This window comes from Gopherus flavomarginatus, chromosome 9 (assembly GCF_025201925.1).
Source record: "Gopherus flavomarginatus isolate rGopFla2 chromosome 9, rGopFla2.mat.asm, whole genome shotgun sequence".
In the NCBI taxonomy this organism is placed as follows: Eukaryota; Metazoa; Chordata; order Testudines; family Testudinidae; genus Gopherus; species Gopherus flavomarginatus.
The window spans coordinates 51,514,511-51,531,729 of record NC_066625.1 but is presented as its reverse complement, the minus strand read 5'-3'; the positions used below and the strand labels follow the sequence as shown (position 1 = coordinate 51,531,729).

The 17,219-nt window shown below is 41.7% G+C and overlaps 1 protein-coding gene across 5 annotated transcripts in view; it reads left to right on the top strand.

Moving 5' to 3' along the window:
- The window catches only part of CSNK1G1 (casein kinase 1 gamma 1), a 292,459-nt gene that overhangs the window by 146,724 nt on the left and 128,516 nt on the right, over positions 1 to 17,219 (top strand). For all 5 annotated transcript variants that reach the window (XR_007776268.1, XM_050967443.1, XM_050967442.1 and 2 more), the window contains exon 4: positions 5,086 to 5,155. Coding sequence is in view for 4 of the 5 variants with exons in the window: in XM_050967443.1 (XP_050823400.1) it covers positions 5,086 to 5,155 (70 nt within the window). In the remaining variant the exon portion in view is untranslated. The remainder of the gene's footprint in view (positions 1 to 5,085; positions 5,156 to 17,219) is intronic.

The following is a 17,219-nucleotide window of genomic DNA, read 5'->3' as shown; positions in this document are numbered from 1 at the left end:
TACTACTGCAGTGTCAACACTGGATATCAGCAATAGGTTAATACACTAATAGCTGAACCATATTCAGTCACTGGTTTTCAGATGCAGGGTGGATTTGATTTAAGTTAATTTGATTTAAATCACTAGTTAGCAAGACTCGATTTAATCATGGATTTCTACATAAAAGTGCATTCTTGTTGGTTGTTATAACCTTAATACAGATTCTTCACAACTCAGAGATGTAGGTTTCATTTTTAGAAGGTACACACTAAACATTTTTTAAAGAGATTTATTTTGAAAACTTTTTAGATTAGTTTTACAGCTATATCAGAAAATGAATGATTGGTTATTTCATTTACCAAAGGTAAAATTGAAGCAGATATTTATGAAGTCATTGGGAGGTGAACTATCTCCAATTCAACAGGTTAATCATTAATATTTGGAGGATTTTCTTGCCATGCTGTATTAGCAGGAGAACATCATCAGACAGACATTTTAAATTGTTTCGTTTGACTAAAACAGTGTTCTGGATTTTTTTCTTCAACAGCAGACATATAATATTTTAACAAAACAAGCATATGAATTTTTGAATTAAGTTAAACATTCAAATTTTTTAAAATGTTTGTTTTTGTTAAAATTGTTTAACTAAAATAGCTAAATGAAATATTTTAAAAAAAATTAAATCAACTACGTCAGCCCGGTCAACATGAGAAACTTAAAATATTGGCTTCTGCAGCTATCTCAGTCATCTTCACCTTCATTTTCCTGTTTGTTCATAATCTGGAAAAGAAAAACGAGCTTTCCTGCTTTTTCAGGTCCCAAACGATTTCTCAATTTGGAATGAATTAGTCCAAAAGAAGAAAATACTCTTTCTACACTGACAGAAGCAGCTACTGCTGTTAAAAGTGAAATTATCACTTCAACAGTCTCTGAATCCAAGTGCTTAAGTGACTTCCTCCAGTTGACTGGTGTGACTTCCTTTAAAACATCATCAGACATATATTTATTGAATGTTCATCCTTAGCTCTGAAGTTTATTGTAGTTGGTATTATGGAGGGATGATTGTGGATCTCCACGTCCTAGCCAACCACTCTTCTTCTTCGCTTAAGGTTTGACCCTGGTACTGAGTATTTAGAATATTTGCAAGAAAATGAGCTGGAGATAGTGCTTCTCCCATGGTGTTTTTTTTTCCAATGCTTGTAATTTAACTCTGTCATTGCATATTTCTCTGTTTAAGATCTCACTCAGTTCCTTCCAAATTTCAACAGCGTTGGCAATAAAACAGCTATTTCCCTGCATTTTGTTCAAGAAATAGGCTTCAGGGTAGTCAGCATGTGTTCAACATTTCTCTTAAGCCCGATGTTGAGAACTTTGGCTATGACAGTTCCATCTATTTTTTCACGATTTTGTTCACAAATTGTCATCAGATTGGCCAGTTCTTGATATAGTGCTCAAAACAGTCCACTGCTGAGTTCCATCATAGACTCATAAACTCATAGACTCATAGGTCAGAAGGGACCAATATGATCATCTAGTCTGACCTCCTGCACAAGGCAGGCCACAGAACCCTACCCATCCACTTTTATAACAACCCCTAACCCAGGACCGAGTTATTGAAATCCTCAAAATTGGTTTGAAGACCTCAAGCTGTAGAGAATCCACCAGCAAGCAACCCATGCCCCACGCTGCAGGGGAAGGCAAAAAATCTCCAGGGCCCCTGCCAATCCGCCCTGGAGGAAAATTCCTTCCCGACCCCAGATATGGCGATCAGCTAAACCCTGAGCATGTGGACGAGACTCACCAGCCAGCACCCACGTCTTGTGGGAGAGTTAGCTTGTTTCCTGCCACTTTTATCAGAGCAGCTGCTGCAAAGTGGTTGTTACGGAAGTATTTTGTAATTTCAACAATATTAGCCTTTATTTCTGGAACACTGAAGTCTTTGGCTAGGAGGTGCATCACATGAGCACTGCAAGCATATGTTATTAGTTTGGGACTCTCTTCTAAATAATTTCTTCTCATCTTTGGGTACGTCTATACTAGCTGCCAGATCGGCAGGTAGTGTCCGATGTATCGGGGATCGATTTAACATGTCTCATCTAGATGTGATAAATCGATCCCCACATCGACGCGTGTACTCCACCTTGGCAGGAGGAGTAAACGGAGTCAATGGTAGCCACAGTGGTCGACTCGCTGCTGTGAGGACGCCCAGGTAAATCGAAGTAAGATACTTCGACTTCAGCTATGCAAACCGGTAGCTGAAGTTGTATATCTTAGTATTCGCGTAGCTGAAGTTGCATATTTTAGTTAGAACCCCCTTGCTAGTGTAGCCCAGGCCTTGGATACGTTTGCAGCATTGTCTGTGACCAAGCTGTGTACTAGACATTTGAATTTTTTTCACAGTCTGTTATAGCTTTTCCTGCTACTTCTTGTAAGTATTCTGCTGTGTGTATCCTGGTGTATCAATTGTTTCTGTAAGGAAGACATTCCCTTCTTCTGTTGTCACACAAGCGCATGCAAGAGGATCATTGTGGACATTGCTCCACCCATCAAGACTCAGGTTAACAATTCCCCCCCCCCCCTAGACTTTTTGCACACTGCTCAATTTTTCTTTCAGATACTTTATCCAGCAATTTGCCTGCGACATCTGCTCTATTGGTTGGACTGTATCCTGCCTGGTCTTAATGACTGAACCATGTTAATGAAGTGTGGTTTCTCAATCATATGGAAAGGAGAGTTTGTTGCATAAACAAACAGGGCAATTTTTTCATCAATGACCCTTTTTATAATCTGCTGATTCTTATCACAAACTTATCTATAGTTGTTCCTAGATGATGGAGATTTTTTTTTTTTTTTGCTACAGGTGATATATTGTGGCTATGTGACATACATGATGTGACTGAAACACTATCATGGCAGATAACTCTGAAATTATAGAAAATGGTGGTGATCTTGAAGGTGGACAGTCTTCATAATCCTTTATGTTGAGAATGGATTCTCCTAAACAAAATAAGTCAGTGCAGTTATTTAATTATTATTGCCATACTGCTCATTTAGTATTACTTCACTGACACTCAGTACTACTTTAAAGGTGAAATTGTAAAAGGGAGATCTGCCCATTTCAGCTATGTATTTTTAATCACAACTGCATTTAAATGATAGTACAATAGAGTAACAACTATATTTTTTGCTCAAACATGAGAATTCAAGAATAGTTCAAAAGGAAGACAGGCAGTCCTTAAGAAAGAAGTATGAAATAATAAAGTTTACCAGCCTGAAGATCCTGCATGTTCAGGCATGTTCCTTTCATCATCTTCAATGCAGTTTCCTCCTGAGAAGGAACACTTTTCGTGATGTTTCATTCGGGCAGCCAAGCCTTGCATTTCTTTGTTGCACTGTTTGCATTTTGCACGCATGCCTCTCTTACCCACAGGTAGAGGAACTTCATTAAAATATTCCCAAACTGGGTCTCTCTTATGACCTGCTGCCATTATAGGTTTTCCCTTCTAGTGAGAGAATGGTATGGTAGATCTCAAAGCTATGAAGGCGACGCTCAGAGAGACCTCATGACCTCTGGTATATGCTGCTCAAACGGTTTCACTTTTGTTTCTACTCCCTGTCCCTCCCTTCTCACATTTATCTCCAGACTTCTTCTCCTTGTCCAGATCTATTCGGCCCCCTCAATCGTCTATTCATTGAACTCTTTGAAACTTTGCACTTCTAGAGAGGGGTAAGGGATTGACTCTGTCCCTCTGAAAATGTGTGTACAATAGGTTGAGGTCTGTTATTTCTCACCTCTCTGTATTTATTTATTTAAAAACATTGTTGCTGTTAACAAGCATGTTATCTCTGGAGACACAAATCCACTGTTTGAGAATTGCAAAACTAAGCATCTCTGATGGTATCTTCTAGACTGAGCACTGAGTCCCATTAGGTAGATAGAAAGATTAACCTATATAATCTATACAGAAGCCCTTGGAACCCCATCAGATTGAGTCCGTAATCCATGAACTATTGGAACTCGCTTACAAAACTTTGCTTATAGATATCTTTGAGCTATAATGTCTCTTAATTAAAACTATCTTTAGATAGTTTTTTTTCTCAAAAATCATTTTATAAAAAAATCAGATTTAAATAAAAAAAAATCCTATTTTTTTAAATCATTGATTTTTATCCACCCTGTTCAGATGGGTGGTGACTAAGTCTCTTATGCTTCCTCACTTGACAAAATATGTCTAGCTTGGTAGTTACATAAGTGTTAATCTTTCTTGGTGGTTAGTTTTTTATACTCTGCAAGTAAAGCTAGCTTTGTATAACACACGGATCGGATAGCTGAGAAAACGTTGGCTGTGAAGAAGTTGTTAATTTGAAGTACAGTTCATACTGGAAGCATATAGGATGCTTCATTTTATATTTTTGTAAACCAACAAGATAACTAAATTTTAAATATCAAAGATGGTTGAATATTTTAATTTATTCACTTTGGGATATTTAAATGATTCAAAATTGAAGGATCCAGTATGAGGCATTTTTAAGTGATACATGCAGCTTACTGTACTTGCTCAGGCCAAGGTAATATGTTTATACAATTAAGGTACTAATTAAAAGAGCAAAATGAATGTGGTTTTGAACAAGCTTCAAAAACTTGTTAGTGATCACAAAAAAGGCCCTATGGACTATCAGTGATCCACTGGTTGCGACTGGTAAACCTCTCGTGTCATTTCTTCAGAGAATATGTTACATGGTCACGGTTGTTTTTTAATTAATTAAAGCTTTGTTGAGGGATGCTTATTTAAAATTCCTGCTCACAGCCAGGAACATCTTTACATAGGAAGCCCCCCCCCCCCAACTCGGCACTTTAGATATTTTAAAAGGCGAATTGTTTAAAATTAGAGAAGTTCTTCATAGTAAGTGATATAATGTTCTTATAGCAGCTTCTGGGTTTTTTTGGTCCATTCATTTAGATGACAACTAATGGTTCTTGTGTTGGACTGTTACATGCTGATGTTTAACTGTTTGGGTGGCAATGGGTTGGTGTAAAATTTAAAAATTTCCATAGAATCGATTTTATTTATATTTGACCGTTGTTTCCTCACTCTCTGGTTGCAGGAACCAATAAAATCCCGTGCCCCACAGCTTCATTTAGAATACAGGTTTTATAAACAGCTCGGCAGTGCAGGTAAGTGAGGTTTTTCCTCTCATCTCATACAGAATGCTTATGCCTGGTTTTAAAGCATATGTTATTGTAATAATAAACTGATGTTTGTGGCACATAACTATCATTTGAAAACTTTATATGGGGCAAATGAATCAGGCTACCAATAGCAGTCTTTTAGAAGAGATTTTAGTGGAATAGTAATTTAGCATGATAAATAAATCCTATGACGTTAAAACCTTGTAACGTGACCCATACCCTCCTCTTGCGTAATCTGGGCTATCCAACCACTGATAATCTCTATGCTTGGAGAATTTGATAACTGCAGATGAGGGTCATAAATACATAGGCAAAGATTGTGTTCATAATACATGGGGGCCTTCCCTGAGCTAAAAACAATCTAGAACCAATTTACTTTGTACATATGTATGTACAAATAACTGTAATGTGTCAAGGCACACTCCAGGACTTTCAGTGCTCTGTAACATTTCCCACATGGGATATTACTTCGTGGCAAGCTGATGTGCTGTAGGTTCACAGCCTGGTTTGCTATGCAGTAGCTTGCTGTGTAGACAAGCCCTAACTTGAGGCCTCTGTGCTGTGCTGAGAAATAGGGTAGGAAGACGCAATGTGTTCACAAGAATACGCCACTTCTAAATAGATTCTGACGTACAAGAAATATTCAGGACTAATTTTGATGATAGTTCATTGACTTAGAGTTTTATATTAAATTTTAAACAGAATTAATCACTGCTTGGATTACTTCATTGATTGAAGTGGAAACTGCTTTTAGCTTCTAGCAAATGACTCATCTGACCTGTGGTGCCCCCTGTTGGACAAGTCTGGCTCTTCTGAGGCCTGCCTCAAATTTCCCTTTAACTCAGGCTTTCTTAAAAACTGCACACAATACACATATTCAAAACATTTCTTCTTCTAGGGTCCAACTTATGAAGTCCTGCACAAAGGCTTTCTAAAGAAAACTTTTATAAAGTCTTCATCCCAGTTTCAGCTGCACCCAGACCCTCTTCCCTTAAAGTCTTTCTCTAAGAGTTCATTTTTCACCCAGTCACAATCTGGGCACAGCCCGTCCTTTTTAATAGTCCATCTTCCCTTCAGAGTTCAAACACTCTTCGTTCCAGTACAAGCTGGGCAAAGCCCTTTCTGCCTGAGGGTCTGTCTTCTGCCCTCCCAGCACCTGTTCCCTATTGGTTGGCCTTCTCTGCAGCCCTTCTGTGCTGGTAGCTTCTACCTGCTATCTTAAGGCCCTGCAGGAGCCGCCTTACTCCCTGAAGTGTTGGCAGACATCTGCCACCAACCCACCACTGGCTGTCTCCCCCGTATAAGGCTCATGTGCCTTCCCTTAAACCCAGCTGGGCAGCAGCAGGTAATCAGAGCCGATGCACTGCACCATGCTCCCTTTCTTGCAAGGGCCAGTCATTCTGTGACATCTTTCAATAAGCAGGAGTGTTTGCTTTTGTAAGTTTAAAAAAATAGACTTCTAGATGGAAGGCTCGCCAAGGTAAGTGACATGTGTGTCCAAGAGGTGGGCACACACTTCAGTCACAAGGCGTGTACAACAATAAATAAATCGGACATTTTCTGTACTAAGGCTTGGTCTACCCTTAAGTTTTGCTGGCGTAGCTATGAAGTTAGAAGGTGGAAAAAAATGATATTCCAAACTGACTTAGCTATGCCAGCAAAAGCCCTTGTGTAGACAGTTATACCAGCAAAAAATTGCTTTTGCTGGTATAGTTTATCTAATTCATGGAACTGGTATTAGAACTCTGTTACAAGTGTAAGTTATCTTCCCACTAAAAGGATTTGCTGGTATAGGTATAGCCTAGATAAGGCGTAAATTTGTTTTTCTTTTTTATATGTAGAATTTGTGGTTGGGACCTGCTGTGGAATTGGAATTCGGATGTATGTGTTAGGAACAGGGCAAATATTGAAGTTGCATGTCCAATCAGCACATCTAATATTTGAGAGCATCTAGAAGTTAAAAAGACCATTAAACAGGAAACAACACATTAAAAGGAGGACCAGCTTTTAAAAAACGAATTTCTCTGCTTCCGAATTACTGGAAATGTGGGCTATTGTGAGAAATCCAGTAGAGAGGCAGGGTGAAGGCTTTCTAGATAGTTGTTTTGTTGATAAACCAGTCTTATCACCTCAGCCCTATTACTGAGGAATTGTGAAAACACATGGATTTCCGTTGGGGATTCTCTATCCCTATTCCACAGAATTAAACTTCCAGCATACAAATCTGATGGCAAAGAATTACCTTTTTAGATTTTTTTTTTTTTTTACAAGCATATTCTGGAGTTTGTTGACAACATAAACTGGACAAGCATAGTATGTGTTAGTTTAAAATGTGCAGGCAAAGCAGCCACACTCTTAATTTCTTCCAGAAGACAAAAAGTTTGTATTACTGTATTCATTTTGGCCTGGTCTACACTACAAGTATACGTCGAATTTAGCAGCGTTAAATTGAATTAACCCTGCACCTGTCCACACAACGAAGCCATTTTTGTCGACATAAAGGGCTCTTAAAATCTATTTCTGTACTCTTCCCTGATGAGGGGAGTAGCGCTGAAATCGACATTGCCATTTCAAATTAGGGTTAGTGTGGCTGCAATTCGACAGTATTGGCCTTCGGGAGCTATCCCACAGTGCACCATTGTGATTGCTCTCGACAGCAATCTGAACTCGGATGCACTGACCAGGTAGACAGGAAAAGCCCCGTGAACTTTTGAATTTTATTTCCTGTTTGCCCAGCATGGAGCACTGATCAGCACAGGTGACCAAGCAATTCCAGAATCAAAAAAAAAAGCTCCAGCATGGATCGTACGGGAGATACTGAATCTGATCTCTGTATGGGGAGATGAATCTGTTTTATCAGAACTCCGTTCCAAAAGACAAAATGCCAAAACATTTGAAAAAATCTCCAAAGCCATGATGGACAGAGGCCACAGGGACTCAACACAGTGCTGCGTAAAACTTAAGGACCTGAAACAAGCGTACCAGAAAGCCAAAGAATCAAATGGACGCTCACGTAGGGAGGGGCGCCTGATGGCTGTAGCTATCCCACAGTTCCCACACTCTCCGAAAACCATTTGAATTCTGGGCTGAGCTCCCAATGCCTGAAGGGTCAAAAATATTGTCGCAGGTGGTTCAGGGTATATGTCAGCGTCCTGTCCCCCACCCCCTGTGAAAGCAAAGGGGAAAAAAATTGTTTCTCGCCTTTTTTTCAATGTCATCGTATGTCTACTGGATGCTGCTGGCAGACGCAGTGCTGCAGCGCTACACGGCAGCATCCCCTTGCCTTGCCTTGCGGACGGCAGATGGTAAGTATGACTGGTATCCGTCATTATCCCGTGGGTGCTCCTGGCTGGCCTCGGTGAGGTCGGCCGAGGGCGCCTGGGCAAAAAGGGGAATGACTCCATGTCATTCTCTTTAAGTTTTGTGTAATGGAGATTCAATCCTGCCTGGAATATCATGTCAGCTGAAGGCTTCTGCCTCAGGCTGCTCTCCCAGTCAGCAGCACCACGTGGTCACGCCTACCCCTTGCTACCAGGGCACACAATCAGATACTTAGACCTCTTCATTTTGCTGCAAATAGCAAAATTAAGCTGCTGTTTAGAACTGTCCCCCAACATACATATCCTGGGACATTTTGTATCTTACCAGTGTCAACCAAAGACCCACATACAAATGGAAATTCAGTCCTGCCTGTGCTTCTATCCTAGTGCTTATCACAGATTCCCATTTTCAGCTGTAGGCTGAGCAAGTGCAGAATGGTGGTTCACTCTACTTCACTGTAAGCCAACTGCCCTCCCCTCCCCCCTTGATCTCTGCTTGCAGAGGCAATAAAGTCAGTGTTTCAAATTCCTGCATTCTTTACTACTTCATCACACATATTGGGGGATAACTGCCACGGTAGCCCAGGAGGACTGGGGGAGGAGGGAAGCAATGGGTGAGGTTGTTGCAGAGGCAGCCCCTAGAATGGCATGCAGTTCATCATTTCTGCGGGATGTCTGGGGCTCTGACCCGGAGCGGCCGTTTGTCTCTCTGGTTCTTTAGTAGGCTTACCTGATACTCGAGGCAGGACTGATTCTCCATTAGACAAAACTTAAAGAAGAGAATGACCTCGGGAGTCATTCCCATTTTTGTCCAGGCTCCCCTGACCGACCTCACCAAGGCCAGCCAGGAGCACCCATGACAGCAGCAGATGGTACAGTATGACTGGTAACCGTCTTTGTCAACTTGCAAAGCAGCAGATGGTACAGTATGGCTGGTAACTATCTTTCCTAACTTGCAAAGGCAAGGGGATGCTGCTGTGTAGCACTGTAGTTCCGCGTCTGTCAGCAGCATCCAGTAGACATACGGTGACAGTGAAAAAAGGCTGAACGGGCACCATGGTTGCTGTGCTATAGCATCTCCCCGGGCAATCCAGGGAAAAGGTCGCGAAATGATTGTCTGCCGTTGCTTTCACGGAGGGAGGATTGACTGATGACATTTACCTATAACCACCAGCGACAAATTTTTGGCCCCATCAGGCATTGTGATCTCAACCCAGAATTCCAATGGGTGGGGGAGACTGCGGGAACTATGGGATAGCTACCCACAGTGCAACACTCCGGAAGTCAGCGCTAGCCTCGGTACATGGACGCACGCTGCCAAATTAATGTGCTTAGTGTGGTTGTGTGTACTCAACTTTATACAATCTGTTTCCAAAAATCGATTTCCGTAAAATCCAAATAATCCTGTAGTGTAGACATACCCTTTGACAGAGGTTCACCAATCATATCAGACACTACTGAAAGCAGTAATAGAAGGTAGAAATTACCCTTCTCCTAGCAGTGTTGTAGTGCAAAAGACTGGCTATTTCAAAATTCCTACCTCAATGCAGCTAAATATTAAAATGGCCAGGAAGGTCAGAGCACCAGCAGCTGGAAGAAGGTGTGCATGAAAGAATAGAGATACTGTTGCTTCAAAGTGGCAGCTGTGTCAACTTTAGTGCATCCCTTTTCATTCAGGGGATTGAGGCAGGGGTTATCCATTGTAACTTTTGACTGCTGCTGCAGCCTCAAGGAAGAACTAATCTATGGTGCAGCAGCAGACATAAACCAAAATTAAAGTTTTTACATACTTTTCCTGAAGAGGGCTTCAAAATACAGCTGTTTAAAATGACTGTTGTGGCTGGGTTGGTCTTTTTAATGTTTTTTTTCTATTGCTGTGCATGAAGTAGTTTAAATTCCTATATGCATAGAAATTAGAGGTAGAAGAGACCCATTAAAACATCTGGGCCGTCTTTCTGCTGATGCAGGTTTGTTCTGTATAGAAGATAATTTTGTCCAGTCTAGTTTTAAATGTCTCAAGTAATGAGGCTTCCAACTCTTCCTTTGGGATACTATTTCATAGTCCAATTTATCTGTCAGCACAAGTGCCAGCTTCCTCCTTGCTTCAGGGGTGCTCAACCCTAGCTCTGGCCCAGGCCCCGCCTCACCTCTTCCCACCCAATTCCATCCTTCCCCCCCCAGCACCTCCTGCATACCATGGAACAGCTGATCGTGGTGGCCGGGAGGCATTGGGAGGGAGGGGGAAGGAATTGATCAGCGGGTCTGCTGGCAGGTGGGAGGCGCTGGTGGAGGAGGGGAGAGAGTTGGCTGCTGGTGGGTACTAAGCACCCGCTATTTTTTTTCCTGTGGGTGCTCCATTTGTTAGGATTTCTTTCCCAGTATTTAGCCTAAATTTAATTGATTTCTTATAATCCACATCCCTGAGTGATGTAAGTTACATCGACCTAAGTACCCGCGTGGACAATGCTATGTTGGGGAGAGAGTTTCTCCCACTGAAATAGATAACTCCATCACTGCAAGAGGTGGTATTATGCTGATGGGAGAGCTCTATCCCATTGGCATCTTCACCAGATTCGCTACAGCAGCTCCACCTCCGTAGCGCTTCTAGTGTAGACTAGTATTTAGATGACCCCACATTTGGATCACGTCCCTACCCTGTACTCCTCTGAGTCATAGAAAATTTCAAAACAATTGGTGTAAATCTACAGATTTTAGGGCACTTAGCAGAGTTGTCTTTTGAACAAGAGGGCCTTCCCCTCCTCAGCTAGAGCAGAGCTGGTATTTCAGTGTATTATACTGAATACCCCCAAGTGATATTGCTTTCCAAGAGAGTTCTGCAGCTCAGCACTAGAGGCATCAGCGCAAGTGTGAGTGCACAGAAGCAATTCTTAAAAAACAGTTACCAGTAAGTAACTAGCCCTTTTTCTGGAGCACTTCCTTTGGTCACTGCTGGCTCTCTACTGTTTCCCCTGTCAGGGTCACCCTCTTACAGTAATATTTTCTCCAGCATGCCTTTCTGGGACTGCCCCTTTAAATTTGCCAAACAGGTGCGGCCCAAGTGGCCATTGTGCAGTTGGCTTCTGCTTGCCGCAGCTCTCTGCTTGCAAGCTGGGAGGTATCTTTCTTCCGTCAGCCTTTTTGTCTGTGTTGAGTAGGCCACTAGAGGGTTCACAACCTTTTTTGTTTTTCTTTCTGCCATTTTATCTCAGTGTATAGTCCTCAACTGGTTAGTTCACATAGCCTCCTAGAAAAGGAGCTACTTTCCTTCCCTTTATATAAAGGGCAATGTGTGTGAGGTGTGGCTGCCAGAGGCAGTTGGACTAATCTGTATTTAATAACCTCTGTGCAAACTAACCATATTTACTTTTCCTTCAACGTTGATCTTATAAGGAGTGGCCCATCAGAAAACTGCCTCAACATGACTGTCTGAAAGAGGAAAAAAGCCTTTTAGATTCTCTCTCCCTGTAGCTCAGTAGTGTGAGCCCAAATGAGCACTTGTGAGCTTGTATCTTACGTAAGGGATGCTGAGGCTGTTCCCAGTCATGTACAGTATTGAGGTGAAACAATGTTACTTGCTGGGTAGTCACCTGGGAGCTAGTGTTCAGTTCTGCATCCATCCACACTCCTTTTGAAGGTGATGGTAGCACTTGGATGCTTCTGCCATGAACTTAGACCAGTTCCAGTCAGGCACAGGACCAAATGGTTAATTTGAGGCTTCGTTCTATGCCCTGAGGGCTCCATTTAGGGTCATTGCATTCCATGAATCCCTCTTCTTAGAATGGCAGCTTCTCCACTCTACCAGCAATGGATTGGCCCCTCCTGGCCCTTTCCCTGACCACTGGACTTCCTTCTTGCTGTGAGGCTTTGGTCACATAATTGGCTAGCCCTTCTGTTTCTGTACTGGCAGAGTAATTGTGACACTTCTCAGAGGCACCCAGGGTTGTGAAGTACCTTGCTACCACCCGCCATTAGCATGAGGAAGCCTAGTTTCTGCCTGTCATCTCGTCTCCCTAGGCAACACAAGCATTCTCCTCTAGGCCTTGCACACCCTGCTTTCTGTACAGGTTGGCAGTAGGTATACTCCAACATCTGAGTGTGTCCAGCCCCTCTTCTACTGGACACTCGCAGTTCCTAAATCACTGATGGGTCTTCTTGATTGTTGGGCTCTTGCTGATTCTTACATGTGCTACAAGCTTACAGGACCATATCCTCACGTTCATCCCTGGGCTTGTTCCCCAGCCCAGAGCTCAGACTCTCAACCTGGTGTATCCCTGCAGCAGCAGCCATTGCTACATGTGCTCTCTAACAGACCATGTGGTTCCTTCTCCAATATATGAGAAGAGCAGGGAGTGAGGTGAAGCCCTGGGTATCACCTGCTCTGTAGCTAAGGAGAGAGGCCAGCCTTCCTACTGTTTCCTCATATTCTCTCCCCTTCTCCCACCAACCAGTCAGGGCTCTCTGTGGAAAGGGACAGTTTTGAGAACACAGGTGCTGAACTGTGGACTGTGGGGCTCCGCACTAGGAACTGGATCATGCCGGGTTTCCCTCCCCACTCACAGGATAATTTAAATATCAGTTGCTACATAAACTATTGAAAAACAATGAAACAGAAAATGCAGAGTCTGGTAGAAGTAAGGTAGATAGAATCTATGTACTAAATTAATTGCTGTGAGTAAGTTGGTTAGATCTAGGAGTTAATCACCTGGACAAATCGCAAGACATCTCTATAGTAAAGCAACTGCTATGGGCAGAATGCAGAACTGAGCACTAAGAGTATAGTCAAGAACATCATGAATATAAAGTAGTGCTGTCAAGCGATTAAAAAAAAGTAATCGCGATTAAAAAAAATTACCATATATACTCATTAATATGCTGAATATTTTTGGTAAAAAAGTGACGCATCACAGAGCAGGGGTCGGCTTATAAACGAGTCTACACCAAAATTTGATGATTTTAAACTCAGGGATCGGCAACCTTTGGCATGTGGCTTGCTAGGGTAAGCACCCTGGCAGACCGGCCAGTTTGTTTATGTATGCAGATTCGGACGATTGTGGTTCCCATCGACCGCGATTCGCTGCTCTAGGCCAATGGGGGCTGCAGGAAGCGGCATGGGCCAAGGTATGTGCTGGTACAGTAAGTGTGATTAATCATGCCGTTAAACAATAATGGAATTTAAAGATTTTTTGATGTTTTCTACGTTTTCAAATATATTGATTTCAGTTATAACTCAATACAAATTGTATGGTGCTCATTTTATATTATATTTGAACTGTAAAAATAAAAGAAATAGTATTTTTCAATTCACCTAATACAAGTACTGTTGTGCAATCTCTGTCATGAAAGTTGAACTTACAAATATAGAATTATGTACAAAAAAAAACTTCGCTCAAAAATAAAACTGTAAAACTTTAGCACTTACAAGTCCACTCAGTCCTACTTCTTGGTCAGCCAATCATTCAAACAAGTTTGTTTACATTTATGGGAGATAATGCTGCCCACTTCTTGTTTACTGTGTCACCTGAAAGTAAGAACAGGCATTCACATGGCATTGTTGAAGCTGGTGCTGCAAGATATTTACATGTGCTAAAGATTCATATCTTTATAATATGAAGACTGAGTGGACGTGTTTTACATTGTTTTGGTTTTGAGTGCAGTTATGTAACAAAAAAAATCTACATTTGTAAGTTGTGCTTTCACAATAGAGATCGCACTACAGTACTGTATTTCAGTTCACCTCATACTATTTATGTTTATCACATTTACAGTGCAAATATTTGGAATAAAAAAGATATATAGTGTCTACTTTGTATACTGTGTTGTAATTGAAATCAATATATTTGAAAATACAGAAAACCATCCAAAATATTTAAGACATTTCAGTTGGTATTCCATTGTTTAGCAGATTAATTTTTTAAATCGTGATTAATTTTGTGAGCTAATCACATGAGCTAACTGCAGTTAATCAACAGCTCTAATCACAGCTGGCTCCAGGCACCAGCTTCAGCAGTTCAGGCGGCAGTCCCAGTCCGAACAGCTTTTTTTTTTTGCTTGGGGCAGCAAAAATGGTAGAGCTGGTCCTGGCCCTAATATAAAGATTTTCCAAAATGATTAGATGTTCACAATAAAATTCCTGCCAAACTGAGTTTAGTTTTGAGGAGACAGTACTTAGGAAACAGTTCTACATTGCTACTGGGTTCCACAGAGAATGGAACGGGAACAGAGCTTCATGTGAAGGATTAGAAAAGTTGTACTTGCAGATTCTCTCAGTATAAAGCATCTGAACAGCACTGAGTAGGGAAGATGTGAGTGAGAGAAATAAATTGATTGTCCTCCTTCTGTCCCAGCGGAATGAGCTGCAGAGAAGGATGTTTCGGAGTACTTTAAAAAATGCAAATGTATCTCTGCTGGATGTCAGATGATCTATCATAGTCCATTAAGATATTTCCATTTGGGTACATAATTCCTTCTGCAGAGCTACTAAAAAAGGAAATATTAATCTATCAGTGGGAACCCCCATTCCCTAGAAATTGTAGGACTGGAGGAACCTCGAGAGGTCTTCTAGTCCAGTCCCCTGCACTCAAGGCAGGACTAAGTATTATCCAGACCATCCCTGACAGGTGTTTGTCTAACCTACTCTTAAAAACCTCCAATGATGGGGATTCCAGAACCTCCCTAGGCAATGAGAAAAGACTGATATTTATACCAAAAGCTTTATTTGCCACCCCTACCTCCTTGCAGTTTAAGTAGTAGCTTGAACTCTGTAATAACCTAAAGTTGCGTATCTATAGGGTTACATTGAAAAGTTTGTACCACAAATTGCACTAAATTCTGACTTTGGGGCACGTGTGCCTGAAAAACTATAACCAGGAAACCTGTGGAATGAAAGTACTGCATCCTGACTGTGGGTTACCCAAACCTGAGTTGGCTCCCAACATAGGAATCGGGACACAGCCCCTCCATTTGTGTGTCCCCCTGATTTTATTAATCACGCCTCTTCATTCTCCCCCATTGAGTACTCGTGTTCTTACTCGGAAGCCCATGGCCAGCCAGGATGTTGGAACAGATGATAAATACTTCTGCACTTCTAGCACCTTTCATCTGAAGATCTCAAAAAGGGTATTTCAAAAGTGGGAATGATACCACTCAACAGCTTGAGGGAACTAAGGGAGAAGCAGTGGCTTGCTGAGGGTTATATAGCCAGTAGCAGTGTGTGGAATAGTAACTAGGTCTCCTGACTTAACCACCAGACCACACTGCCTTGTGTGCAATATTAACATTTTGAGACCAAATGGGAAGAGAACATTTCCTCTAAAGAAGAAACAAAAGGACTAAAAAGCAGCTGTTGCAATATTTTGGATGTTTGGTGTTTTCTTGCCTTTGGCTAAGAGACTGGTGGTGAAGAGTTAAGGTTTTCTGAAGTTCTCAGTCTGTGGATGCTACATGTTCATTACCATGCTAGGGTTAGGATACTGACAGCAAACTTACCATATTCCTATTATTGCTATTCTTCTACAGAGATGATATGGTGGCTGCCAATTTGGAACATTTTTTCACAGCATTGTCTAAAACTATATTTTAACCCTGTACTTATACTTTTGTTGTTTTTGAGTCTGTGTTAGCAAATGTTGACTTTCTGTTGGTGGCCAGTAGTTGCACAGGAGTGCAAACTCTGCTCCGTTGGAACAATCTCAATATTTTCTTACAGCAAAATAGCTAATGTAACCATTAGACGTTCAAGAATACCCTGGGCTTCTTCCCAGTCTCTAATTCTTAAACCCTTATTCAACATTTTGACCTTAACTTACATAACTTGAACAGCAAGATTTATTGCCAGCCATTTAAAGGCTTCAGTTTGATGCATTGAGATAGTGTTGAAACATATACCTAGTGCCAGACTGTTTCTGCTTGATGCATGTGCAGTGAAAACAAGTTTATTTCTGTTCAATAGAGACCTATTTTTATACTAATCTGCCTGACATCTGACTTACTCAAAGAAATTGGGCCTTGGCAAAGACTTGGTTCCCAGGAGTTTAGTGTCGGCATACTTGCATTGTTTAGTAAAATAGCTTAATTTAGCTTAAACCTGGAGTTTTACTGTGCTACCACTAATTCTGTGAGCCATATTTTGCCTGGACAGATAAAATATCCTGACTACCAAGTGCTATTACTTCCACCCCCCACCTTGCCAAGTTTGAAATTGTTTCTGCAGACAACTGGGGAGAATGTTGATACCAAGGAGAGGGATAGCTCAGTGGTTTGAGCATTGGCCTGCTAAACCCAGGATTGTGAATTCAGTCCTTGAGGGGGCCACTTAAGGATCTGGGGCAAAATCAGTACTTGGTCCTGCTAGTGAAGGCAGGGGGCTGAACTCAATGACCTTTCGGGGTCCCTTCCAGTTCTATGAATGAGGTATATCTCCATATATTATTATTATTTATTATCCCTGTTTGCTGGATTTCTCAATCTGTCAGAACCTCATCTGTCTTTAGTGCAGCAAGATCCCATGAGGCCTTCATGGCTGAGTGCTAATCACAGTGTTCCTGACCAGCCATATAGCATATGTCAACAGCAGCCAGGGACCAGAGGAGAAAGGGTTGGGCCTACTTGCTTCGCTTTCCTAAGATCAAATCTGTTATCCCAGGATAACAAGTCCACTAAGTAGTCAGACCACCCTTCAGCTCTGCAACTGCATCCAGTGTCTCCCCACCTCAGCAGCCTTCTGACATCAA